Raw genomic sequence first — 26,380 nt, 5'->3', positions numbered from 1 at the left:
TGCTGCTTGCGCAGAGTTATAACATCGAGATCAGGCACAAGAAGGGGTCTGAGAATGTGGTGGCCGATGCTTGTGCTTGCCAGTTGATGCCAATAGCAGTGTGGTAGGGTTGCTCCGTCAAGGAGTGTGATTAGCAGCTTGTTGGACTTTGGTCTAAGTTATCCTTGTCTTTATTCTGTTATAGGTGATCACCCTCTGGAGCTTGCTTTCTGTTGGAGTAGCTTTGCTTTGGGATGGTAAAATTAACTCCTTTTTGAGTATACCTTGGTTCTTCTCCTTCATTCTATTTTGGTTTATTTTGTGTTACTTTCCTCCTTCCCTTGACATTTCAGGGAACGTAACTGGATGTAAGAAGTGGTGCAGAGAGTGTGTAGACTGTGCACCTCATAAAGACCACGGACAGACCCCTTGTGCCCCTCTGGTTCAGTGAGTCCACTCCCGGCCTTAAGAACAGATTGTTCTGGGCCCCCTACTAGAAACTCAGAGTAAGAAAAGGTATGTTCTAGTGACTGGTGATTATTTTGCTATATGGACTGAAGCTTTTGCCATTCCAAACCAGGAGGTCCGGACCATGGCTCGTATTTTAGCAGAGGAGTGGGTGTGTTGGTTTGGTGCCCCTTGCAGCATTCATTTGGACCAAGGGAGAAACTTTTGAGTCTTCACCTTTTTAAGGGGCTGTGTGGGTTATTGGATATCAAAATCTGTACATCTCTTTACCACCCCCAAGCTGATGGTTTATTACCAGTGTTGCAAGATGTGCTTGCTTGTGGGAAACTGTTGTGTAAATTAATGAGAGACCTGCCCCAGTTGCAAAGTGTCTTGAGAAAACTTTTGCTAAATTTTGGCACTACATACATAAGATTGACAAATCAGAATTCCCTTCATCAAGTTTCGAGTTTCATTGGGGGGAGGGGGGGGGGGGGGAGTATTTCCAGATCAGACATTACCAGCTCTGAATATTAGGAAGTTTTTGTAGTGTCTGAACATTAATGAAGCTGTTGAAACATGTCCCTCATACATTTTATGGTAACTTATCAGGGGTTTGAACCTGGGATTTATCTTTAGTATTATCAGTAGGTCCTTTCAAAGGAACTGAATCAATTGTTTTATTGCCATTTAATTGGAGCAGACAACATTTTCATTGATTGTTACATTTTCACCACACATTTACCAGAGCTGAAACAGACCCCTCCATTGCCCCCCCCCCCCCCCCCCCAGAATCAGACTGCTTCATCTGACACACCAGAAAACTGCACACAGACCACTGTTAAGAAAAGTGTCTGTAAAGTTTTATTCAGTCTCAGTATGACTGGGTAGATTACAGACCTGCTGAGTTGGAAATGTTTCATAATCATTTTTATTCTTCTGGTTGATTTCTCATCTTGAATTGTTAAAGGAAGCTTTGGTCACATAAGAGTGAAAAAACATTTGTGTACAGTTGAAACAAAAAAAAAATCTTTTAACAAAAAAGAAAAACAGGATTGACTGACCAACATTAAGGCAAACAGACAAGTCAAGCTCCATGAAAAAAACAAATAGATAAAGAAAAAGAAGCTACGATTAGTGACAATGATGATTAGTGTTAAATAGTCAACCAACACAAAAATACAAAGTTTTTTTATTATTTAATATTACATTTCAATATGAACAGAATCAGAGAACTGAACTCAGACACAGCAGCACAGGAATTTCACCGACACCAACAACAACAAAAAATTGCCAAAATGATACAAGAGAAAGTAACTAAAAACATGATGAATACATAAGTCAGATTCTGGCCTCAACTGATCCAGTCTAGGCAACTGAACTGCATCAGATCACACAAAATCTCCACACTGAATCCTTCAGGTCCCATTTACTAAGTAAAAGAATCTGTAAAGGCAATTTCATAAATTTATTGAAATCACTTGTGTTCAGACCAAATGAGAATTCTTGTCACAAGGCAATTATGATCAAAGTCACTGTAAAACCTACACGTCATTCACACAAGTCAAAAGATATGTAGGATTTACAGTGACTTTGAACATAAATTCACTGGGTCATTATCTTTTAAATCGTTGCAAAACGTTCACTTCATTAACGCAAGATGAAATTTTTTCAATTCTGTAAAGATATTCATGTCAAACTGACTGTAGCTGATCAGACCATAACTCCATTCAGAAAACAAGCATTTTAAAGTTGGTAGCTTGTAATCTTGCAGAAAGACCTGAAGTCATTACTTGATTCTTCGTAAAAATCAGCATCATGATGTCATGTTAGCACTATTTTTGACGTGCTTATTAAAATTAAATCACCAGTTAGCCACAAGAACAACAATCCTACGGACACATTTCCTGAAGGTTATGAATTTCATCAGACTGAGTGAGCATATAGATGGGTATAAGACAAGAATATGGTTATATTGGTGAGGGAAAAAATATATCTACACCGAGACCCAACTCCTTTCCTTTCATCTCATGATATGGGCAAATATTGGCAGGATGATTATTTGTATTTATTTGCCTATTTCATATCAGAATGTCAGAACAATTTAAATTAACATGACAATTATTCTGGACAACTCTGGGGACAGGTTTAGTTTTACTTTGAGTAGTTCATCTCAACAGATTATTTTACACTTTTTTGTAAAAAAATACAATTTTAATGATTCAATAATTCAAAACATGCTGAAGATCAGCAGACTAGGATCAGACTAGTTCTGTTCTGACCGAATTAGATATAGAGGAAAACCTTCAGACCTCTGACCTCCAGCTGTACCAAAATTCTTTTGGTACTAAGAACTGTTTTAATGTACCCAGTCAAGAAAAAATTTGAACTGGATACATCTGGAACCCCTGAAAGGCTCCATATGAAAAACAGATTAGTAAAGGCCCAGCAGAACCAGCAGAGAGTTGTGTAGGTCTGATACTGGACCTGTATAACTATTGGAACCAGGTGAAGCAGCAGGACCAGAACTGGATCAGTAGAATGAGCAAAGATTCTGGAGCTCTGATACTGGACCTGTATAAGTGATGAGGGTCTGCTGCTGGAACAGTGAAACCAGTATGAACAAGTTGAGAGAGAAGGAGAAGAGGACAGTGTCTGGATAAACATGAATATGACAGACTTCTTGTTTTTTTTTTTAAACCCTTTGTTTCTTTTAGCAGATCCAGAGCTCTCTATCATCCTTCTGTCCATCTGGCACTGGCCACAATGGGTGTATCCAGATGGAGGTGGGCAGGGCTGTGGTGAGGAGCTGTGTCCAGCTGCAGGTGAAAGCGAACGTGTAGTTAAGTGTTTCCTTTGAGGATTCCAAGACAGCTCTGCAACAGCTGAAGGTTCCCCTGCAGGTGAGGGGGCATAGCCAAAACACAGCCATACAGGTTAATGTTCATCATAGAAATAAAAAAGGACTTCACAATTTAAAAAGGAAAGTTCAAGGACAAATTCCTGTATTTTAATTTATTTCACCTGCAATTCAACTTCTTACTTGGTGTACATAAATTCATCACTTAGTGTTTATGTTCATCATTTGTGGGACGCTGGGTTGATAAGTACCTTGGCGTGTTTCAGCTCCAGCTCTGCCAGTTCCACCAGGTTCTTCCTAAATGCGGCAACTCGTCTTGTCTTGAAGTCTATGAGCTCTGTACCAAGAACAGAAATCACTTTAACATACCAAAAGTGGAGGGGAATCCTATGAGGTCGTGGGACCATTAGAGAACAAACAATCGTCCCGTGCAGAAGTAACCTCATATTTGTGATCTGCATTCTTGAGGAACTACTCAGCACCTAGTGTGTCAGCAAGAAGAATAAGGAGTGATAAGAATTAGTAGCTCAAGTAAAGAAGATTTAGAATGAAAGCAAAAAGAATCAGGAGTGAAAAAACAAAGACCAGGAGTGTAGCAACAACAATCAGCAGCCAAAACTGTAAGGAGGACTAGGGTTAGGACTAGGGTTGGGACAATGGTTGGGACATCACTGATTGTTGACATGAGTAACATTGTGAATTATAAGCCTTCTATATTTGAAAAACAGTGTCCCCTCAGAGTTCCCTGAAGGCAGGAGTTTCAGTCCGCTTTTGACTATAACGAGTGTGAAAAATGCTGCTGGTTGTAGCATTGATATGACATCTCCACGTCCCAATTACTACTTTCTCTTTAAATTTGCTTGATTGGGTGAACCCAAACTTGCTTGGTTACATCAGTTGCAGTTAAGTGTCTTTTTTCAGTGGGTCCCTGTTAGAATGCATCTTTAATTAAGTGCTATTGTTGTGGGCTGATGTTAAAAATTTCACAACTTTGTTCATACTAAGTCATGGACGTGTGGTGACAAAGACCCATTTAAACCCAGCACAGGAGATATTCACATAACAGGGATGCGAGTCTCACCTGAAAAACAAAAAATAAACAAGAACGATGTCATCATCCATCAGCAATGTTTCAATATGAATTTTGTCCTATGCCATATAACGTAGGGATTGCTTAACCTGAGGGAGAGCGTCTGTCTGATGGATGTGACGAACTTGACAGATCATAGACTAACCTTGCTTGGCTGACTCAGATATCTTCTCGAACTTGTGGCAGCACAGCTGCTGGCTTGTCTCAGCCTGCAAGACGTCTCTGTTTTTGGCTCTAGCTTTATCGAGAGCCTTGTTGGCGTTCTCGTAGTCCACCAGAGATCGGCTCCTCCTGTAAAGCAGGTCCTGCAGCGGGTGACATCACATAATATCACTGTTGTGCGAAAACAAGAGTTTAAACTAACTTAATTTCTTACTGAAGAGAACGGATGTTAAAGGAAACCCATATTCAATATGGATTTAACCAATTCATTGGTCCTATAATTTATTAACTCAATTTGAGAGACCAACTGAGCCTTTATAATGACCAGGATATGGTGACAAAAAAAGCAGATCTTTTAACCAGAAGAAAGAACTAAGACCTTTGCAGCTTGTGACTCTCTCAGGTAATATTTCAGCAGATCAGCCAACTTCAGGTCTTCATCTGCTGCAACTCGCGCTTCGATTTTCTGTAAAACAAAAATCTGAGGATTCAGCAGATTGAAACTTTCCTTATTCTGATTTTAAAGATCCTGTTCAGTTTCAAATCAAAATTTCACCATAAAGGACATATCAGGGAAAGAAACATACCCTTGTTTTTTCAAAGAGCTCGGACACTTTCAGGAAGAACCTAAAACAGAAGAAGCAGTAAACGGGTGTTTAAGGTGATTATTGACTGGTTCTGTGGCAGCCCCTTGGTGGCAACCTTGGTGTCAACCAAGAAAAAGCGTCCAGACATTGTCTTTATTGTAGTTCTTACTTGCAGAGGTCTGTGGAGTCCTGTGTTCCTAGTGTGTAGAGAGAGGAAGCGATTCTGTTGATGTCATCTGCAGCATCTGAACACACACAAGCATAGCGTTTAAACGCCATATCCAACAGTTTTGGCTTACACAGGGCCAAGTCTTTGCCTCCTGGACATTCATCCAGTCTTCTTTTAGTAGTTGGAAATGAGGGACAATGGACACTTTCTGGTGTTTAATCCAAAAAGCGCTTGTGGTTTTCGATTTCAGTGTTCTTACTTTTGTGCGAGCGGATCATTCTGTCAGATTTGGCCGAAGCATCTTTCACTCTGTTGTGATATTCCAACAGAAATGTCTTCTCATGTTCAAAGAAATCATCCACATCCTGGAAAAACACAGAAAATCAAAACCTAGAAGACTGATGTGCAGTTTAGATATCTAATTCATTCAGGTATAACAGCTTCATAAAAACAAAGACATGACAGATTTGACTTAGTCATTCTGTGGGTGCAAAGAAATACAAAATATGTGAATTGAAACAAAAAAAAAATCACTACGAAACTAATCCTCAGATTCTAAAGCCATGTATTGGTCTGAATCAACACCTGACAGTCATAGCCCTCCTGCCGCAGTTGAGTGAGTCTCCATCATGTTTGTCATGTTGTCTCATCATATACTGGATGTAGTTTAGAGTTTTTCAATAAATGGTCTTAAAATGGAACTCATCCTTACTGAGAGTGTGAAATAATTCAGAAAACATGATGTCAAATGATGATAATGTTTCTTTACCTGAAAATATCACTCAACTCTCATTGCAAAACCACTTATGTCAATGAAATGACATTGAATGCAAGTCGGAAGCTCTGTTTCAAGTTTGTCACCTTGACTCCAGCCACCAGAACGCCATCAGCGGACTTCACCACATTCTTGAAAAAATCCTCCAACTTCTCCTTCTTGTTCTTCCCTCGTACACTCAGCTGACAGACAGACAGACAGGTTAAATGTCAAGATTGACTGCACATGCAACATTTATACAATGATAATACACCTACTATGAGTGTACAGGGCTTTGACTAGAAGAGGGAGCCTGAAATCTTTACAGGCTGATCATAAGCCTGTCTGTCAGACACTTGAACAGAGCCAAATCAACTATTCTCTTACGTAAAGTGATATTTCACCCAAATTGTGTATTTTGTCTTTCAAGTACTCACAAATAGGTTAAGCTCTTGAAGATATTCTTCCAAAGCTGCATTATTTCTTTGAGACACCAGAATGCAGAAGAAGCCAGTCATGCTTCTTAAGTTTGAGGTTAATGGTGTTCAATGGCGACAAACCAGCAAACCACTGCTGCATCACTTTTGTAACCTCAGTAAACTGTAAGAGATATTCATATATGTTTAGCTTGAAGCTAATGGCACCCTGTAGCCACCAACTATAAATAACAGCAAAACTGTCCAAAAAAATCAGTTTACAAACTCTCAAGAGCATTGTCATGCATGTACTTTTTACCCCCTATGCTCCCGAAACCCCAAACACTTTGATTTGAGCAAAAAACTATCCAAGAATAACATATCTTGGTTCAGAGCAGGTGAGCTGGCTCAACTCAATGCACCAGGGGTTCACACTTGGCGCTACCATGAACAAGGGACAAACCAGAACGGCTGTCATAAGCTGGGCACACAACTGCACAAAGGTGTCAATTATACTACAAGATGTCCTTGAAAGTTTGTAAACTGATGGTTTTGGGCAGCTTTGTTGTTATTTACAGTTGGTGGTATTTATATTACTTAAAGCTAATGGCACCCTTCCATGGCAAATGGCACCAAGCTATGTCTCTTTCATTGTACTGGAGTTACAAAGGTGATGCAGCAGTGAAAAAACATTGTCAGGAGCTCAAGACACTTATTTGTGAGCACTTTAAAAGGAAAATATACTTTTTGGGTAAAGTACCACGTTAAGATTTTAGATCAGATCGGAAGAGGTATGAGACCTCCCTCCACCTTTGGAGGGGGAGTGTTACGCACATCCTGGTTGTACTCCAGGAAAACGTGGAAGTTAAGGTCCTTCCTGAGGACAGGATGAGCTGCCACACGACACAAGAAGACTTCATGCATGGCAACGGTCTTCTTAAAGATGGCCAGGTACTCTCTGAGAGAAAACACAAAAACCAATGAGAGGCTTCTATTCCTGTGAAGATATTTGATTCATCAGAGCAGGAACAAGACATGGTCAGTTGCCAACTATTGCCCAAGTGATTCACTGTATGTATCATGTTTATCCAACCACTATTCTTCAAAGTCATTGCAAACATGAGGCATGTTAAGACAAAATGGAACATATGGCAGCAGCTAGGAAGTGGCATTTCAGTGTGCCTTACTTTCAGCCGAGGTAGTTATTGACTGAGAGTTAACTTACGCCTCCAGTTCCTGCTTCATTTTGGTGAACTCTTCCTTGGTCATGGATCCTTCGCCTTCCCCCAGCTTTTGCAGCTTCTCTCTGGAGGCATCAAAGTCCGGTCTTGGAGGGGCAGGGGGGATCTAAACAACAACATCAACATCAACGACAAAGTAACTTACTTTTATCACTTACAATATTTTGTTCTCTCCATTGTTATCATTTTGTTTAATCAAAATAAAACCGGATTTGGAACTGAGAGCTACATTCCCAAATAAATCAGGCATTTGCAATCTGGCACAGAAGCAGCCTGGTCTACTTTGAGGACCTCTTCACCGATGATGGCTTTGCTTCTTTCAAATTTTTATGTGAAGATCACAGTTTACCAAAGTCTCATTACTTCCGATATCTTCAAGCCCAGAGTTTTGCCTCTGAAATTTTCCACGAGGTATCCATCCCCATCCCCCAAAGACCAACTCTACTTGGTCCTTGATGTAAATCCACTCAACATAAGAGCAATATCAAAAATATATACAATAGTTCTGGATAGCTGCCCTCATGCATGGGACAAAATCAAAGCAGCATGGGAAGGAGAAGTTGGAGAAACAATACCGGAGGACACCTGGAGAAGTAATATACAGAGAATACACACATCTTCTCATTGTATTAGACATCGTCTGATTCAGTTCAAGATTGTCCACCGGTTGCATTATTCTAATGACAGACTGGCAAAATTATACTCCAAAGTTGAACCACTGTCCTAGATGTCAGTACTCTCCTGTTTCTTTGGGACACAGGTTTTGGTCCTGTCCATCTTTGTACTGCTTATGGTCTTCAATCTTCCAATCCCTCTCAGCTATATCTGGCAAAACACTGCAGCCTGACCCTTTGATAGCTATCTTTGGTGTAGTTAGTGAGAAGTTAAAGTTGTCCTGCCTTCACAAAAATGCAATTGCCATGCCCGCCATTTGATACTACTTAACTGGAAGGGGAAGAACCCTCCTGCCTATGTTCACTGTATTAAAGAGGTAATGTTGGGGTTGGCCTCGGAAAAAACAGGTACCGGTATGCTGTATGCAGGGTGGAGGACAAGTATGACAGAACCTGGTCACAATTCATAACCAATATCAAAAGCCTGCCTTTTGTCTGACTTCCTGTTTTTATTTATTAATTAATTTATCTTCCTTTCTCTTTCTTTGGCTACCATCCTAATTTCCTCAATGCTCATATCCTGATTGTTGGGACCTGTTTTTTATACCAGAGTTCCAGAATGTTGGTATTATTACCACAACAATCAACACAGATTAGTCTGAGTCCTTTTTACTGAAATTGAGTCCATTTACCATTTGTCCGAGTGTTTTTTTTTGTTTGTTTGTACTGGTGTATGTTTATTTCCTTCTCTTGATATTTTTGTTTACCTGTTTGATATGTTAGTGTTTAAGTGTTTGAGGAGATGCAACCTGGATGGGGTGGAGCGTGGGGGGCGGGTTCACAACTTTTCTAAGTAATGCTTTAACAATTATTTGAATGTTTTCAAAACTGAAAAATTATAAATAAAGTTGTAAAAAATGTTTAAAAAAAACGGATTTCCCGACTTTCCCATCATGACATGTTCAGAGTTAAAATCAAAATCATAATCATAATAAATTTAAGATTTCATGGATTTCAAAATCTTTTTTTTTTTTAAGTTTATAACACCATACACTTTTAATGACAGTCTCTAATTCTTTTGTGAACTGATGGCTGACCTGAAGCGAAACGACTTCAAAGAAACTGCAACAATCCAGCTGACTATGACACAGCACTTAAGAGATACCATGACCTAGATGTCTGTGAGTCTTCACTGACAACATGACATGGAACTACCATGTTTCATCGACACAGGATTTTAGATACATGTCTGTCACTCTCAGTAGATGTAAGAGAATGGGTGTTTATTTACAAGTACATCAGGGAAGTGAGATACCATTACAAGCAGTCACAGAAAAAACATTATAGAGTGTAATTTAGTGTGAACTGGACCTTATAGTTTGTCATTGTTCTTCAGGTGAATAAACTGACCCAAAACGGAATCAGCAAAGCATTTCTGTCTGCTTGTTCTAAGGTACCTCATCATCATATCTCCCTCCTCTGTCTCTCTCAACACCAGCCCAAACTGAAGCACTTCTGGGCTTCAAAAATGTGGAGAGCAGTGATGGCAGAGACAGAGCTCCACGGTGAAAGACACCAAACAAAACCTACTACTTAGCAACATAAGACCTTACCATTTCATTTCAATTATCATGTTTTTGTGATCGTGAGAAGGTGAAATTGTAATCGTCACTGAAATTCAATTAATCGCTCAGGTAGGGCTGGGCGATTAATCAAATTTTAATCGTCATCGCGATATCAAAATGTGCGATAAACACATCGCAAAAGTCATGTGTCCACGATGAGAAGTTCATTTTCACATGCTGCGAAAATAAACCGATCACATGCAACGTTGTTAAATTAGCCACGCATTCGGCCCATGACATTAATTGGCAGTGTGGTGTCAGCTACATACAGCTGGTGTGGTGATAGCCGACACTAGCAAGCTGGTGGAGCCGAGGGCAGGCGCGTTACGTGGATGACTTACATCTCTTGGCTTCCAAAACAATCACAAGAACGGCTCCAGCCTACCTGGAATCCTTGATCCAGGTCTACTCTCCTTCTCGCCCGATATGCTCTGCATGCGAAAGACGCCTGGTGCTTCCAGCCCAGCGCTGCTCCAAATCTCTAGCCAGACTCTTCTCTTCTGTTGTTCCCAAATGGTGGAACGAACTACTGAACTCTGTGTGTTCTGCTGAGTCCCTTTCTACTTTTAAGAGACAATTGAAGACTCAATTGTTCAGAGAGCACCTAGGCACTTAACCTGACTCTTCTCATCTTTGTCCTGTGGGGTAGAATAAGTAAGAGGGTCCAAGACCCAGCACTTAGTGATTAGGTAACACTAACTGTGTTGTGTGATGTTGTATGTTTGTCACAAAAAAAAAAAAGAGGGGGGGGGGGGGTGACACTTCTTCCGCCACTAGATGGCAATACCTGTGACCAAATCACAACTGAAGCACTTTTGCGCTTACTATGGGTTTTTCCTTAAGTCTGAATTCTTGCTTGTGTTGTACGTCGCTTTGGACAAAAGCGTCTGCTAAATGAAATTGTAGAATTGTAGAATGAAGGCTGACGATGCAGAGAAAACTAGCAAGCACGAGGAAAATGAGGTGGACCTCGTGGCACTCTCTTGGGACTCGGCGAAAGCAGTCGCACGCCTCTTCTCTCTCTCCTCCTCTTCTTTTTCTGTCTGACTGTCTCATTCATTGTCTCAACTTCTATCCAATGCAGCTGTGAACTCTCCACCTAAAACTAATCATGGAATTGATCAGCTGGTCTCTCAACGCTATTGACACCATCTTTTCGACAAGGAAATCAGGACCGGAGGAGCCTGCCTGCCTGCACGGAACCTACCCTGCGGGCTACGTCTTCGATTCCTGGGGGAGCTGGCGTGTCGCGTGCTTAACGCCACTCTACGTGGAGGACATCGAGGACCTCTACTTATTTGGATTCATGGTTGTGGGGCTTCTCCTCCTCGGACTTGGAGATGCCCTCACGTACCGCAAAACTGGCAAGACGACGGCTGCCACCAGATCTGGTCGCCGCCAGCAGCTGGCGGTGGTAGACCGTCATCTACAACGCAATTAACGAGGTTGGCAGAACGGTGCAACAGACTCATGAACAGAAACGCAACATGGAAACCATCTCGGAGCAGTTGGCCGCTCTGCGAAGAGAGTGATGTTGAAGACCAGAAAATATAAATATAATTTTACGATTTGGATTGGACTGAAAGAGAAGACGGATATGAATGTGTGCTCCTCTGCCCTAACCTAAACACAGCTTCCTTATCGGCTGCCGAAGGTCATCTGCCCCATATTTTATCCTCCAGGACAACTCCATCTGCCTTGGTGACACAAATGGCACGTTCGATCCTCCCCTCCCCCATGTGTTCCTGACCCCTGCCTCTGCCCTCTCCACCTCCCTTGGGGTGGCAGCGCCAACCTTGGCTGCAGGCCTCACTCTCACTTGCCTCCATTGGGACAACGGACTGTTCAAGTTTAGCATACATACACAACAAATGTATATGTGCTATTGTTAATTCTTAAGTCTACCATTATTACGATCAATCAGCAATAATCGTGACTGTTTGTGATAGCTTTATCAGGCATTTGAGTGTGTAATTGTGAATTTCTCCTGGAGATTAATAGAGTATCTATCTATCTATCTATTTATCTAGCACTCATTTGGAGCTATTTTGGGTTCAAACGAGACAACGTCGTACAAGCCCAGGTACTGTGTAAAACATGTGGGGCAGTCGTGGCAACTACGAGGGAAACCTGACCAATCTTTATCACCACCTGAAACACCACCACAAAGAACTGCACAAACAATTAAAATACAGCCAAGGCGCAAAACAGCCGACAACACCGAGTCCGCATAACGTCAAAGGATTGCAGCAACCATCCATTTCTGTGAGTTTAGCAAACGCAACTCCGCAGCCACTAGTTCGCCCTCGGAGAGGCTCTTTAGCGCATCAGGGAATGTGGTTACATGCCAGCGCTCCTGCTTGAAACCCAGCAAAGTGAACATGTTGGTGTTCCTGTGTAAGAACTTGAAATAAGAGATGTGTTAAAGGAGTTTTGGGATGAATAAATCTCCCTTTCTCTTGATTTAGTGGTTCCTCATTAGTCACTTAAGTTTTCTCCATCATAGTACTGTAATTGCCAGCTGTTTAGCAAGATGATGGCATTGGCAGGTCTTGATCTTTATAATGGGAGAAATGTTTAATTTGCCAGTTGCCATGTTTAATTTATTTTATTGATGTTTTCTCCCCGATATCTTTTAGCTAGTCTTGGAAATTGTTTGAATTTACCGACAGTCAGGTTTGAGCCTTGTGCAATATGTGAATATATAATTTCTTTATTCAATGGGCATAGGCTATTAAATGTTTGTGGTCTATGTTAGCTGTAAATCCATCCATCCATCTGTTTTCTTCTACTTGTTCCTATTAAGAGTCGCGGGGGGGGGGGGGGGGGGCTGGAGCCTATCCCATCGGCTACGGGCGAGAGGCGGGGTTCACCCTGGACAGGTCACTCGTCCATCGCAGGGCCAACACATATAGACAAACAACCATTCACACCTACAGTCAATTTAGAGTATTCAACCAGCCTAGTCCCCAATTGCATGTCTTTGGACGGTGGGAAGAAGCCGGAGTACCCGGAGAGAACCCACGCAGGCATGGGGAGAACATGCAAACTCCACACAGAAAGATCCCGTGCCCAAGCCGGGACTCGAACCCGGAACCTTCTTGCGGTGAGGCCACAGTGCTAACCACTGCACCACCGTGCAGGATGTTAGCTGTAAATATTAAAACAGAAAGATATGCTTTAATGTACTGTAGCGAATATGTACCCTTTGATATTTCATAAAAATATATACCGGTATATATACATTTATCGCAGGTCATATCGTCATCGCAATATTGAACAGTGTTATCGCACATATTTTCCTGATATTGTCCAGCCCTACGCTCAGGCCTAAACTGAGTGTAGAAAAGATCAGCCTTCTCCCCAAAAACTGGGCTTATCTGACATTTCCATCCACCTGTTTCCAGTTAACATAAAAAAAAAAACCTGAGCAAAAAATCAGAGGTGAAATATCCTACGTGTTTCCTGTCTGAGTAGTAAAAGTCTATGAAGTTTACCCTGAATCACACTGCATCAAGGAGAAATATAAACACATCCACTGAAATGTCCAAAAATTAAGGGAACTGAATTGTGCACGTATGTGAAGCCAAATATTTACAAAAATGTTAAAATGAGGAGAAATCTGTTATACTACTCAAGGTGTGTTTAACTTGGTAACCTATCAGTGGTATTGCACACCCTCTGGATGCTTTATGAAGCAGGTTTCTGCCAAACAGCATAATGCTTCAATAAACGAGGGCCCTTTTTGCAACACAGTAACACATGCAGAGATTGATATATTCAAATTAGGATTGGCCATTTTAACCATCAACCTTGACCAGCACAAATTATCGGCCTGTGAGATAAACTCTTGCAGAGCTCCTATTGAAATTGCTCACACTTGTGATTTAAAGTTTTCACAGGTTACAAGACTTAACCTTGTGTTGATACCATTAGCATGCTAATGCTCATTTGTGGTGTTGATGCTAGAAGCTAGAAACAAGACCTCAGACCTTCATTGCTAGCCTTATCATTTTTTTTAAGTATCAGCATGCTAATGCTTATTTTGAGTAATTGTTTTAGATGACTGAGGACTGAATACACTCCCTAAGCATTACTACCATGTGTAAGCATTAGCATGAAAATGCTACTTATATGTTTTTAGTGCGTTTGATGCTTGAAGCATGACCTATAAAAACAACAAGCATTCATTTAAGTGCAAGGACATATCACTATGGCAACTGAACAGGAGTCACTCTGCTTTTGAATGAATGTTTGCATTAGCATGCCAATCCTAATTCAGAGTTTTAGGGTATTTGACTCCTAAAGCACAATCTAACACCTTTACCACTGGTATTATTATGTATTAGAATTAATTTGCTAATGATAATTCAACCTCAGTGGCTGTCAGAGAGCGCATCTGTACGCCAGATGTTAAATTTATCTTTCTAGTTACACCCCTTTTACTTTCCCTGTGAGTTCCCACAAACTTTCATAATTATGGTGTATATTTACTTGACAGCAGATGTCACCTCTGCCTCAAGCACCATCTTTGATGTAGTGCACAAACTGCACTCCATCTCACTTTATGCACCAAACTTCATCCTGTGTGATTTTAACAACGTTTCCCTAAAAAAGTCACTCAGAAGCTTCTACCAGTATATCACCTGTCCAACCAGACGGCATAGGATACTGGATCTTTATTACAGGTCAGTAAAGGATGCCTACAAATTTCTTCCACTTCCACCTCTGTGTACATCTGTATAAAACACTATTAAAGTGAGAGAAGCCAATGAGCAAGGAAATAAAGGTCTAGTCATTGGAGTTGGTTCTCAGCCTGCAGGAATGTTTTAACTGCACGAACTGGGGACATCTTTACGCAGTCCCGATATGAGAATCTGGACTATTTGATGGACATGACTTGCTTTCATGTTGCCTTTTGATCATTCCTTGTAAGCAGGTGAAAATAAACCCTAACAACAAGCTTTGGATTCCAAAAACTGTCAGGTCCTGTTTACAAAAAAAGAGATGCACGCTCAAACAGGTCCAAGTAAGTCCAAACTGGAGAACAAGTTTGCTGCAAACAATCTTAGCTTAGCCTGGGTAAGTCTGAAAGCTACGACAGGTCCTAATAACACAGAACATTGCGCTTTAATTCCTTTAGGCAAGGAAATTCAGAAACTCAGTCATAACCTTAAGGACATTCGGCACTTTAACATTGAAGAAAGGATGTTGAAAAAGCCTTGCTTTCAGTAAATGTAAACAAAAAACACAGCCCAGATTAATACTTGTGTTTGTGTATTTAAATCTTACGATAAAGAACTGAGTCCTGTATCTCATGGTACTTTTAATAAGTCCCTACAGACACAACATGTCCTTAACCCATGAAAAGATGCGTTATTGTCCCCGTTCCTACAACCAGCTGCCCTAAAACACTGAATGATTTTAGACCTAGCGCTCTGATATTAGTTTTAATGAACTTTACTACTTTTCATCTGCTTTTAATACAATCCAGCCTCTCAACTTGATCAGAAGGTTGCTAGAGAACTTTGACCTAAGTAACAATCTGATTGTGAGGAAGTTAAGAATCCAGCCAAACAGGACATAGAGAGTCAGAGTACATAATGTTTTGTCTGGCTGGAAATGTTCTTCCAATGGTTCAACACAAGAGTGTGTGCAATCTCCCATACTGTTAACTTTCTACACAAATATATGTCAGAGCACATAATGAAAAAAAACCAATAGTCATTAAATATGCCGATGACTTAGTGATTGTCAGTCTGCTTCATAAAAATAAGACCAACCACTGCCTGATCATCGACCACTTAATCTGGAGCTGTGATAAGTCTTACCTCCGGCTCAACATATCTAAAACTTAAGATATGTTAATTGACCTCAGGAGGAAGAATTATGTGAATGAAGCCACTGTAATAAAAAGGTCACAATACTGAGTACATGCAACATTATAAATACCTTGAGACTGTCACTGATTCAAAACTGAGCTTTGAAGCTAACTGTGAGGTGATGTGTTAAAAGGATCACCACCAAGCTGTAGTGTTTGAGGAAACTGTCATACTTTCACATTGATTGAACCATGATGACTGCTTTAATCTCGCTCTTTTATCTTTTCTTTTTTGATGGTGCCATGGGGTTTGGTCATGTTTTAAAAGATTTTTAAAAATCCCTGAATGAGATTGTTTAACAGTCTAGTTGACTGACTAGTGAGTCTCAACTTTACCCAGCATCCCTGTACAGTTAACATTGATAGCAGATATCTACTGCCATCTTTAATGTTGTTTCACACCCTTTCCACAGAAATTTTCAGCTTCTTCCTTCTGGATAGAGGTATTTAATCCCCAGGGACAGAACAAGGTAGTACAGATTTATTCATTCATTCATCTATTTATTCATTCATAATGTATTGGAGGTCCTAAGGGTATTTTATGCTGTCTTAAATTAAGAAGGGATTTACTTTAGATTTGATTTGGGATTTGTGTTGATCTATTATTTTTTATACTTTCTACTCTCCTATTTTCCCCCAATAGATGAGACTTTGAGCACTTGTATCATTTTACTTATTATTTTAGTACTATGTTAAGGGACTTTGAGATTTATATGGTAGGGTTGTCATGTTACATCAGATTGGTAACCTTAAAATGCACTGCAAGGTTTTGGTTATTTTAAAAACCAGCACAAAGTTCGTGCTGACAAGTAGCAGTGTCTGTGAGTGTAGTTTTAAAATCAAGTGATAATTACATTTTGCCCTTGGTTACGACCAACTTCAACTCAATGCCACATGTGCACTCTACAGCCTACATAGTTGCCAACATTCCACAGATTATTCCTTTAAAGTGTCTGCTACATCCTGTAACACATTTTAGGTTGGTTCTCCTCCTCTAGAACTCATGAATAAAGCAGCAGTGGTGAACCATCACTGCTGGCTGCATATAAGGGGAAACAGTCTTGTTAGGCAGTGTGCAAATAGTTGTTCCATGTAAAAATAGACAAATGTGTGAACAAGCTAGCCCACTAAACCCTGGTGTGTGTGGTTCTCACAATGTATCCTGCATAGTCTTCATTTTCCACAAAAGAGTCGTGCAGCCAGATGAACTCTTCATGCTGTCGAACCACTGAGAACTCATTCTGCTTGAAGTTAGGCAGTGTGCTCTGCGGAGACAATGCAAGATGATTAAGTTCTCATCTTTTCTACCAATTCTGGCACTGAGCTCATTAGTTGAGTGTCAATAATTTCTAAATTACAAAAGTGTCTAGGGAAGTCCATCCATCCATCAATCCATTTTCGACCGCTTATCCTGTTAAGGGTAGCAGGGGGACTGGAACCTATCCCTGCTGCCTTCAGACAAGAGACAGTGTACACCCTGGACAGGTTGCCAGTCCATTGCAGGGACAACACATTTCGACAGACAACCATTCGCTCTCACAGCCACACCTACGGTTAATTTAGAGTATCCGATAAGCCTAGTCCCCTCTTGCATGTCTTCTGACTGTGGGAAGATCCCACAGACAGATCCCATGCTCGAGCCAGGGCAGGAACGTGGAACCTTCTTGCTGTGAGGTGACAGCACTAACCACTGCACCACCGTGGTGCCCTCTAGGGAGGTCTATTAGATAAATCCAAGCTGACATCCTGCTGCTTAAATATCATATCAGAGAGCTTCAGATGGTGTTGGGGGAAGAAGGATGACTCAATTGGACATCTGCAGTTTCTATGGCACCTTAATGACATAACTGTGATGTTACAGCTCCACATACACTTGGACAGTCTTACCTTGGTGTGGACAGTGAACTTGACTTTGTCTCTTTCACTGAGAGCATCCGAGATGTCAACCTGCAGGGTGGCATCCGTCTGCAGATCCACGTTCACTGCCCTCGGCTGAAGGATAGACACCAATGTTGCACATCATTATTACAACATCCACTTCTCTACTATCAAGTTTAATGCTGTATTCAAGACAATTCAAAAAGTCAAGGAAAGAAAAGGCTCAGAGTTGAGATAAGTAAATTGAACATAATCTGATTAAGAAATTACAAGTTGCAAGCTATGGTATATCATCAGACCTTCCACTAATCAGATTTGATGTCCCCACAGATAATTAAGCACAGAATTTGTAAAATGTCTTTTTCAACATTTGGTTTGCAAACAGTTTCAGTTGTATAACCGCCATCCACTGAACGGAAGTGAGTCCTCTCTTTATGTTGATGAAGACTCTCAGTCACTCAGGTCATGGTATCTCTGAACAGTAACAGTAACTGGATTGTCTTAGTTTTCTTGAATATGTTTTGCCACTCATCCAACAGGCTTCCTCAGTTCTAAGTCACTGGTGGGGAGTTGCAGTCTTTTAAGACTGTGTGGGTGTAAACATCTAAAACAAATGTTAGCTCTGTGTCTCAGAGTCATTGATGTCAAACGAGAGTGGTTGGCTCAACTGGTATTAAGTCAGTTCATTAGTGGGTTGTTGATTCAATAAATATCTATTACCCCTTTCACACTGAAACACATGGGTCAAAGCGGGTTTTTTTGTACCCACGTTTGCTCGGCATTAGGACGCATTCAAGCTACCTAGATGCTGGTCTGACCTCCCACTGTGATGCCTGTGTTTTTCTCTCTCGTACGTCATCACGTTGACAACGTCATCATTACACAAAAAGTGAGCCGTGTCTCAAAATGCCGGTGATGTTCCCATAAATCACTGTGTCCTGTACGGTTCCAGAAATCTGCCGCTGGATCTCCTCTTCACCGCATGAGCGTGAGCAGCTCAGGGACTTCACAATCTTGCCAGTGTGCTGCCATGATCGATAAAAAAAGATGTGCAAGATTGCTCTACAAGTTGTTTATAAACACGGTTGCACTTGCAGTTTACGTTAGGGTTCCCCGGAGTTCCCAAGCATAGCATTCACATAAGATCATACACATGTAAATTGTTTGAAAAAAAGGAGTGAAATAGAGTCTTGGGGACATCAACAGGAAGACTGATCTTATGGCAGAGGCCTACACTTCATTGAGAGATGAGTGAGCAGCTCTCGTAACGCAGCCAAGCCCACAATGACAGCCTGACAGGCAGCACAGTGATAAAATCAGAATGCGAGAGGAAGGTCGCGGGAAACCTGAGACAACACAGGTTGCCTTTTTCACACTGCAGGCCAGCCGAGCAGAGCCGAGACGAGCCATTAAACACCTGGGCTGCTTGGAGGGTCGGTAGACTCAGGTCGAAATGCCGAGACGATCCTTTCAGAGTGCCCAAACACCCGTCTTCACACGCATTTTGGGTGTACTGCGAAAGGGGCTTATGTGGGTTGTTACGGCCAGGGCATCCAAGTATGAATGGGTGTTGTTTCCTATGACACAGCATATAAGGGTCTGCTCTTTAGCCTTCGAAGTTGATTGCAGTGTGAATGCAGTGAAATCAGAAGTCTGAAATGTCCAGGTTGGAATTCCAACTTCCATTATCTCTGAATGCACCATTAATATCCAATTTTGTTCAGTGGATTCATTGGAGTCAGTATTTACCACAAAGTCTGCAGTCATTTACTGTTACTCTCCTTGATCATTTCATCATTACTCCACATACAACTTCAAATGGATTGTGTTGTCTAAACATTATATATAAAGATGGACATAGTTCCACAGAGCCAATCATATATTGCTTCCACAAAAATTGACATTAGTTTTCAAGAAAGCCATTTATTGTACTGTTAACAAAAATGCTGATGGTCATAGCAGCCAAACTAATTAACTTATGTTTTGATGTATACCCATAACTAGAGCAACAAGTTTGAGTTCCTCTTCAAAGTACTCTTGTGCATGATGGAACAAAGCTGAATTTGTCTTACTTGTGAGGCTAAGAATACTCTGTCCTTGGAATCTTATTTGTACCTCCTGACTGCAAAGCCCTAGCATCTTCATGTAACCCAACAATTTTATCATCAAATTAACAAAACAGCATTACTGTGACAAAGTACTGGGCTACACATGTGGTCTAAGCTCGGTAGGCCATGATTTTGCACCTTTTTTTTTTCTGCAATGATGATTCTGCATTTCAAATCACTGGTTTAGCTGAAGAAAAGAAATGGAGCACATTTCGAATATGTGTACATTAACCATAAACCACTCCAAAAAGATTTTAAGTAATGCTACTTATCAGCTGATAAAATCTGATGATTGATATTTCCAACAGAGTTAAATTTCTGTGTATTTTTCCAGATAGGCAAAGCTCATACACAAATCTAAATAATTCCCCTGCAGACGGTAATTAGATTCACCCTGACCCAGTCCTCAAACGTGTAAAAATAGTATATTAAATAGGTAAAAGAGAAAAAGTATGCACTGCACTATATGGAACAGGAAGTATAATGGGCCTTACATGATTTTTTTTGTTTATTTCTTAATTAAAGGTCTATATATTCTTCTATTTTGACTTCAAGTTACCGGTAATATAGTTGATTGTCTGTGTATGTTTGTGTGTGCCTGACACACATTTTTGTTGTTATTTTAACTTTCTTGAATGAAAAATAAATAACCTAGCTATTTATAAAAAAAAGTCAACTGAACACTGTCGATAAATAATCTGCAGATGACTCAATGTAGCAATGCTAATCCCGCACACAGTCAAACTTCAACATTTCATCTCGAACCAGATGCCCAGACCAGTTTCTGCTTAGTTATTCCTCTACATTTTCCACATCTTTTGTGATGAGTACTTATACTGATTATGCATGTTCAAGAAAACGACCAAGTCATGCAAAAGACAGTTAACCAAATTGGCAGATAATTAACAACACATAACATTAACGTGGCGAGTCGGGGACTTCAGACACACGTGGATGACTGAACTTAACATTGTCCTCAGTAAATAGCACACACTGAGTGAGTAAAAAACCCGTTTATGGTCTGATTTTGCATTTTGATAGATAAAATAAAGACAAAAAAACAATCCTTTTCATATTATTACTAGTGCAGGGAGCAATGGCCATGAGGAGCAAGCTGGAGTTTTTGTTTCTATGTTTGAGAGTCAAGTAGAGTGCAGCCTCACTGTTTTTTCATTATTAGACCTTCTTTTTGTTAGAAATGAGGCTCGCATTGAAAGACTTTCAAGGTTTACATCCTCTGTAGAGAAGAGGTTTGAAACCCCCTGCAGGGTAAATAGCAGGGACACTCCCCCTAACATGTTTGTGTTATTTCTTTTATTTCTAACAATTTTTGTTATGTATTATTTTTCTCAGCTCAGTGACCATACATGTTATGACATAAAGTTTAAGGCTCATATTCTCACTAAAATGTTTATATTGAGTTAATATGGCAAGTAACAAGTTGCGTTTGGAATATAAGAGGGATTCATAATCCGATTAAAAGACGGAAAATACTCACCTTTTAAAAAAAAGAACAGATTTGACATTGCACTTTTACAAGAAACCCATTTAGATGATATAGAACATTTTAAGTTACAGCAGGGGGTGTTTGGTCAGGTGTTTTTCTCCTCATATACCTCTAGAAGTAGAGGAGTGGCTATTCTTGTTAGATGGAATCTCCCTTTTCTTTAATTGTATAATGAAACCACTTATTGACATATTCCCTCACAAGGGTATACCTCTTTGTCCTCAAGCTTAATTACTTAACTCTGTATGTGGAGAATTAAGATTTGTGGATGTATGGAGAATGATTCACCCCACAGATAAGGAATATACTTTCTTTTCTGCACCACGTGTGTCACACTAGAATTGATTATTTTTTCTTCCTGCGTCTTCCTTACAGTCAGTTCTATCCTGCCAGATAGGAAGTATTATTATATCAGACCATGCCAGTGTGGTTATGGATCTTTCATTTAAAGGTACAGGAAACAGAGTGAAATATTGGAGATTAAATACAACTATTTTAAAAGACCACACCTTTGTATCCTTTTTTAATACTGAGATGAAATCCTTCCTTTCTATTAACTTCCAGTCAACAGATGACCCCTCCCTGCAGTGGGAAACTACTAAAGCTTATGCCAGAGGGATTATTATCTCCTTTTCAGCCAATAGAAGGCGCCAAAAGCTTCAGAAGCAAAACACATTAATGGCTGAACTTAAAACGAAGGAGAGAGCTTATGTAGATTCCCCATCATCCACCTTACTGCAAGAAATATCGGCAGTCAGATCAACCTTGGATAATCTTTTTACACAAGATGAGGAGACTAAACTTAGGTTTACTAACCAAAGACTCTATGAACATGGGGATAAACCTGGAAAATATTTGGCATATCTTACTAAAAAAAGGGCAGAGTCACAATCTTTTTCAGTTATTTGTGATGAGCAGAATAATCGAATATATGACAACAGACTCATAAATAACACCTTTAAGGAATTTTACAGCAGGCTATATACTTCTGTACATTCAAATGATGTATTTGAACTAATGGAAACGTTCTTTGCCCCGCTCAATTTGCCTACTATATCAATTGAGCAACAAACTGCTCTCAATGCCCCTATTTCTAAGGAGGAAGTATTGAATATTATAAGAAATTTACAGAATGAAAAATCCCCAGGACCAGACGGGTTTAGTGGTGAATATTATAAAGAATTTTGTGACCTGTTAATAGATCCATTATTGAATAGGTTTAACCACTCATTTTCGTGTAATGTATTACCACAGACTTTAAGAGAAGCGAATATCTCACTCATTCTGAAAAAAGGGAAATGCCCCGAATACTGCTCATCATCCAGGCCAATTGCCCTTCTTAATGTTGACCGCAAAATACTCTCAAAAATTTTAGCCACTCGACTTGAAGATATCCTGCCTAAAATTATAAAAGAGGATCAAACAGGATTTATAAAGGGGCGTAGTTCATGTCACAATGTTAGGCGCTTTCTCAACATCATTCAGGCTTTCCAGCATAGAAAAACTGATGGACTAGTGCTTTCTCAAGATGCTGAGAAAGCCTTTGACCGGGTGGAGTGGGGTTATTTATTGTATGTTTAAAACAAATATGGTTTTGGTGTTAATTTTATTAGATGGGTCAAAGTCCTGTATGACAGTCCTCAGGCAGCCATTTTGTCCAATGGGCTAAGATCAGATAATTTTTTAACCCACAGGGGGACAAGATAAGGCTGTTCATTATCGCCTCTACTGTTTGCCATCATTATAGAGCCTTTGGCAGAAGCCATAAGGATGGCACCCTCTATACAGGGTTTACAACTTGGTAATGAGCATCATAAAATAAGTTTATATGCAGACGACGTTTTATTATTTATTTCCAATTTAGAAACATCAATACCTGAATTACTTGATATTATTAATTTTTTTAGCAGGTTTTCTGGTTATAAAATTAATCTTACCAAATCTGAAGCCATGCCACTCGGGCGCCTTAATAAGATACCTGCTACACTGCCTTCTTTCCCATTTAAGTGGTCCCCGACAGGTCTAGTATATTTAGGTATTTTTATAACCCCTAAATTTAAACAAATGTATAAAGCAAATTTTATCCCCTTGTTCGAGAAAGTGAGGTTGGATCTGGAGAGATGGAATCATTTACCTGTCTCCTGGCTAGGTCGAATATCCTTAATCAAGATGAACATTTTACCGCGATTATTATACCCAATCCAAATGATTCCTGTTATATTCTCAAACAAGGTGATAAAAGATATAAACAGCTGGTTGAGTGCTTTTATATAAAGCAAACGCAGACCAAAACCTAAGATGGTTACATTGCAGCTACCAAGCTCTGTGGGAGGTCTAGACTTACCAGATATCAGAAAGTATCAGTTAAGTGCACATATGAGATATGTCTATGACTGGGTTATAGGCGATCCTAATTCTACCTGGCTGGGTATTGAAAGCTCCCTTGCAAAATATCCGCTGAGGGACCTGCTGTTTATTAAGAAATTAAATATTGTTGAATCTAGTTGTGAGAATCCTATTATAGTGAATACATTTAGAGCCATTAGTATGTCGACTAGAGGGAAGGTCTAAACTAACCTCCATTTTTACTCCGATTGTCAATAATCCTGATTTTCAGCCTGGTTCATCTGGTACTGGTTTTAGACAGTGGAATAACAGAGTCATTAGTAGACTAAAGGACTTATTTCTGAACAACACACTAATGTCATTTTAACAAATTAGGACGGTATATGGTATCCCTAGGCAAGATCTTTTTCTTTATTTTCAGATAAGACACTATATAATGCATAGCACAACTTTAATGACTCATTTTGAGGTATCTCCTGTGGGGAAAATTTTATTTCAATCTACTGGAAAGTTGTCTGTAAGTTTGTTTAATAAAGCGCTGTATTCTACTTCCCCTGTTAAACTGCAAGGACTGAAGAGCACATGGGAGAGAGAGCTATCTGTCAAAATCACTGACGAGAAATGGAAAGGTATCTGGAAACATGCCAAATCAATTTCTGTCTGCAATCGGGTAAAAGCAATACAACTTAAGATCATACAGAGAATGCATATATCGTCCAACCATTTCAACCCTACACTCTCACCCATGTGCCTCAAATGTAAGACAGAAAAAGGCACTTTAACTCATTGTCTCTGGTCATGCCTTAAACTACAAAGATACTGGTATAATGTACTGTCAGACATTGAAAAAAATCCTAGGTCTGGAATTGGAGATGGACCCACTATCTCTTGTGCTGGGCCTCCCAAGCAGACATGTAACATCAAAAAACAACAAGAGACTATACAATATCCTTACATTCACTGCAAGGAAAAACATCTTATTAAAGTGGATCAGCAATAGAGCACCAACGCTAAAAGGCTGGCACAAAGTTCTGTTTGACTTTGTACCTCTTGAATATCTCACCTATATATTACATTCTAAGACGGACCAATTTTTTAAAGTCTGGGAACCACACATGAACTATTTAGAACCCAGCATTTCTGCAATCATGCTGCGGGGCTTCTCCTCTTTGTCCTAATGATATATTATGGTAAATGTTGTAACTGAGCTTATTTTTTCTTCCCCTTCTCCTCCTGTTATCATTCACGTCTCACTCTGTACTAGGGCTGAGCAATGTAGTGATATATATTGATGTTGTGATGTGAAGCTAGATGTCGTCTTGGATTTTGAATGTCCTGATGTCACGATGAAGCATGAGTGTTGTTTTTTTTCCATCTTTTGGAGGCTGCATTGCAGTGAACTTATGTGATTTTCTTTTTTGGGGTGTTCGGGTGTTCATCATTTAGTACATTCGTAACATTGAATTTTTATTTGAGTTTTTTTGGACAAAAAGTGAATCTTATTTCAGTAAGCGGTAACCCTCTAATGTCTTCACGGGCTTGACAAAAAAAGTGATTTGATTTGTATTTTGATGCATGTCGTGAGATGATTTTTCCTATTTCGCCCACCCCTATTTTGCACCTTGTTTATATTTTTTAATCTTTATCTTCATTTTTATGTATTTATTTTTCTTGTCTTTTATTTTTATTTATTCATGTTTGGATATGTGTTCTGTCTGTTTTTTTTCGAATGAAAAATTAATAAAACAAACATATTTTAAAAATACAAAAAAAAACACGTTAATGACTTGAAAGCGACCAGCAGAGCGGCTCGGTAGCCTCTACCTGACACCCAGATCAGCCCGATTAGCTGGTGGAGCTAATGGCCCACAAGAGTACACAAATCAGCTCGATGAAAACCTTGAATCTAAGCCTACTGGTGTTTCACCAAAGCAGCCTGACCCTAACTAGGGCTATTGCCCCAATAGCATGAAGCTAATGTTAGCACAGACAGGCTGGAAGGTAGCCAACTAGCGTATTTAGCTCCACTTGACGAATCTCAGAGCCGGGCCCAGACATGTAACAGAGCACGCTGACAGGCTGGTCGGCTGACATACAGGTGTATTGACGCAGACAGGTCAGAAAATGAGCACTCACTCCCCGGTCCTCTTCGGAGAGGAAGTCGGGTCCGTCGTCCAGCCCTTCCTGCTGCGCAAACACACAGAGAGCACAGAGACGTTAGTTTACTGTCATACTGACCGTAATACAACATGATCACCCCACCGAAGCCTGCTGGAGCCCAATCGTTTCCCTCGGTCCTAAACTAGCAATTACACTGAGAAAAATAACAAGGAATGAGACCAAAGAGATAAACCCACCATCATGGCTGCGAGCGGGTGGAGACAGGAAGGGGTGAGACGTCATAACGGTCACACCGATGTCGTGGATCCGCTTAAAAAACTATATACATGTTATCAAACCTTAAGAACTACAATAACATGTGACATATGGACATGATTGCTGTCTGCTTGTTATCATACTTTGATCAATAACATTTGAAACCAATAAAAGATATATGCCATCCTACAGCGATATGATTGTACGTGATACCAATCACCACAACATATTGTAACAGACTGACATGTTGATATGAGTTTTTATGTCATGTTGTACTGTGCAGACTCTCCACACGTTGCAACATGACACAATTGTTAGGTTAAAAATAAGTTCAGTTGTA

General features: G+C 40.1%; 1 protein-coding gene across 2 annotated transcripts; it reads right to left on the bottom strand.

Moving 5' to 3' along the window:
- Positions 1–1,267: 1,267 nt before the first annotated feature.
- snx6 (sorting nexin 6) lies at positions 1,268–26,105 on the bottom strand. 2 transcript variants are annotated; one of them, XM_086181993.1, is made up of 14 exons: positions 26,022–26,105; positions 25,801–25,848; positions 17,713–17,817; positions 16,980–17,090; positions 7,690–7,811; positions 7,299–7,422; positions 6,156–6,251; positions 5,554–5,659; positions 5,295–5,370; positions 5,126–5,165; positions 4,918–5,004; positions 4,522–4,681; positions 3,538–3,623; positions 1,268–3,323 (listed from the first exon to the last, which is right to left on the bottom strand). In XM_086181993.1, the coding sequence occupies exons 1-14, from the start codon at positions 26,025–26,027 to the stop codon at positions 3,270–3,272; spliced, it is 1,221 nt and encodes a 406-aa protein (XP_086038119.1). In that variant the 5' UTR covers positions 26,028–26,105; the 3' UTR covers positions 1,268–3,269. The 2 variants fall into 2 exon arrangements, with proteins under 2 accessions (XP_086038119.1, XP_086038118.1); XM_086181992.1 differs by having other exon boundaries at positions 25,801–25,851; positions 26,022–26,083.
- Between the last annotated feature and the right edge of the window lie 275 nt (positions 26,106–26,380).

This window comes from Aulostomus chinensis, chromosome 17, assembly GCF_037954235.1.
Source record: "Aulostomus chinensis isolate RoL2024-O1b breed Wild chromosome 17, RoL_Achi_v1.0, whole genome shotgun sequence".
Classification (NCBI taxonomy): domain Eukaryota; kingdom Metazoa; phylum Chordata; class Actinopteri; order Syngnathiformes; family Aulostomidae; genus Aulostomus; species Aulostomus chinensis.
This window is presented reverse-complemented; position numbering and strand designations above follow the sequence as displayed.

What these genes read in the sequence shown, in the direction of transcription:
- snx6 (XM_086181992.1), bottom strand. An exon ending in AGTTCACTGTCCACACCAAG is followed by an intron (nt 17,091 to 17,712) that starts GTAAGACTGTCC and finishes TTGTCTCCGCAG; the next exon opens with AGCACACTGCCTAACTTCAA. An exon ending in TGGAGCTGAAACACGCCAAG is followed by an intron (nt 3,324 to 3,537) that starts GTACTTATCAAC and finishes CCTCACCTGCAG; the next exon opens with GGGAACCTTCAGCTGTTGCA.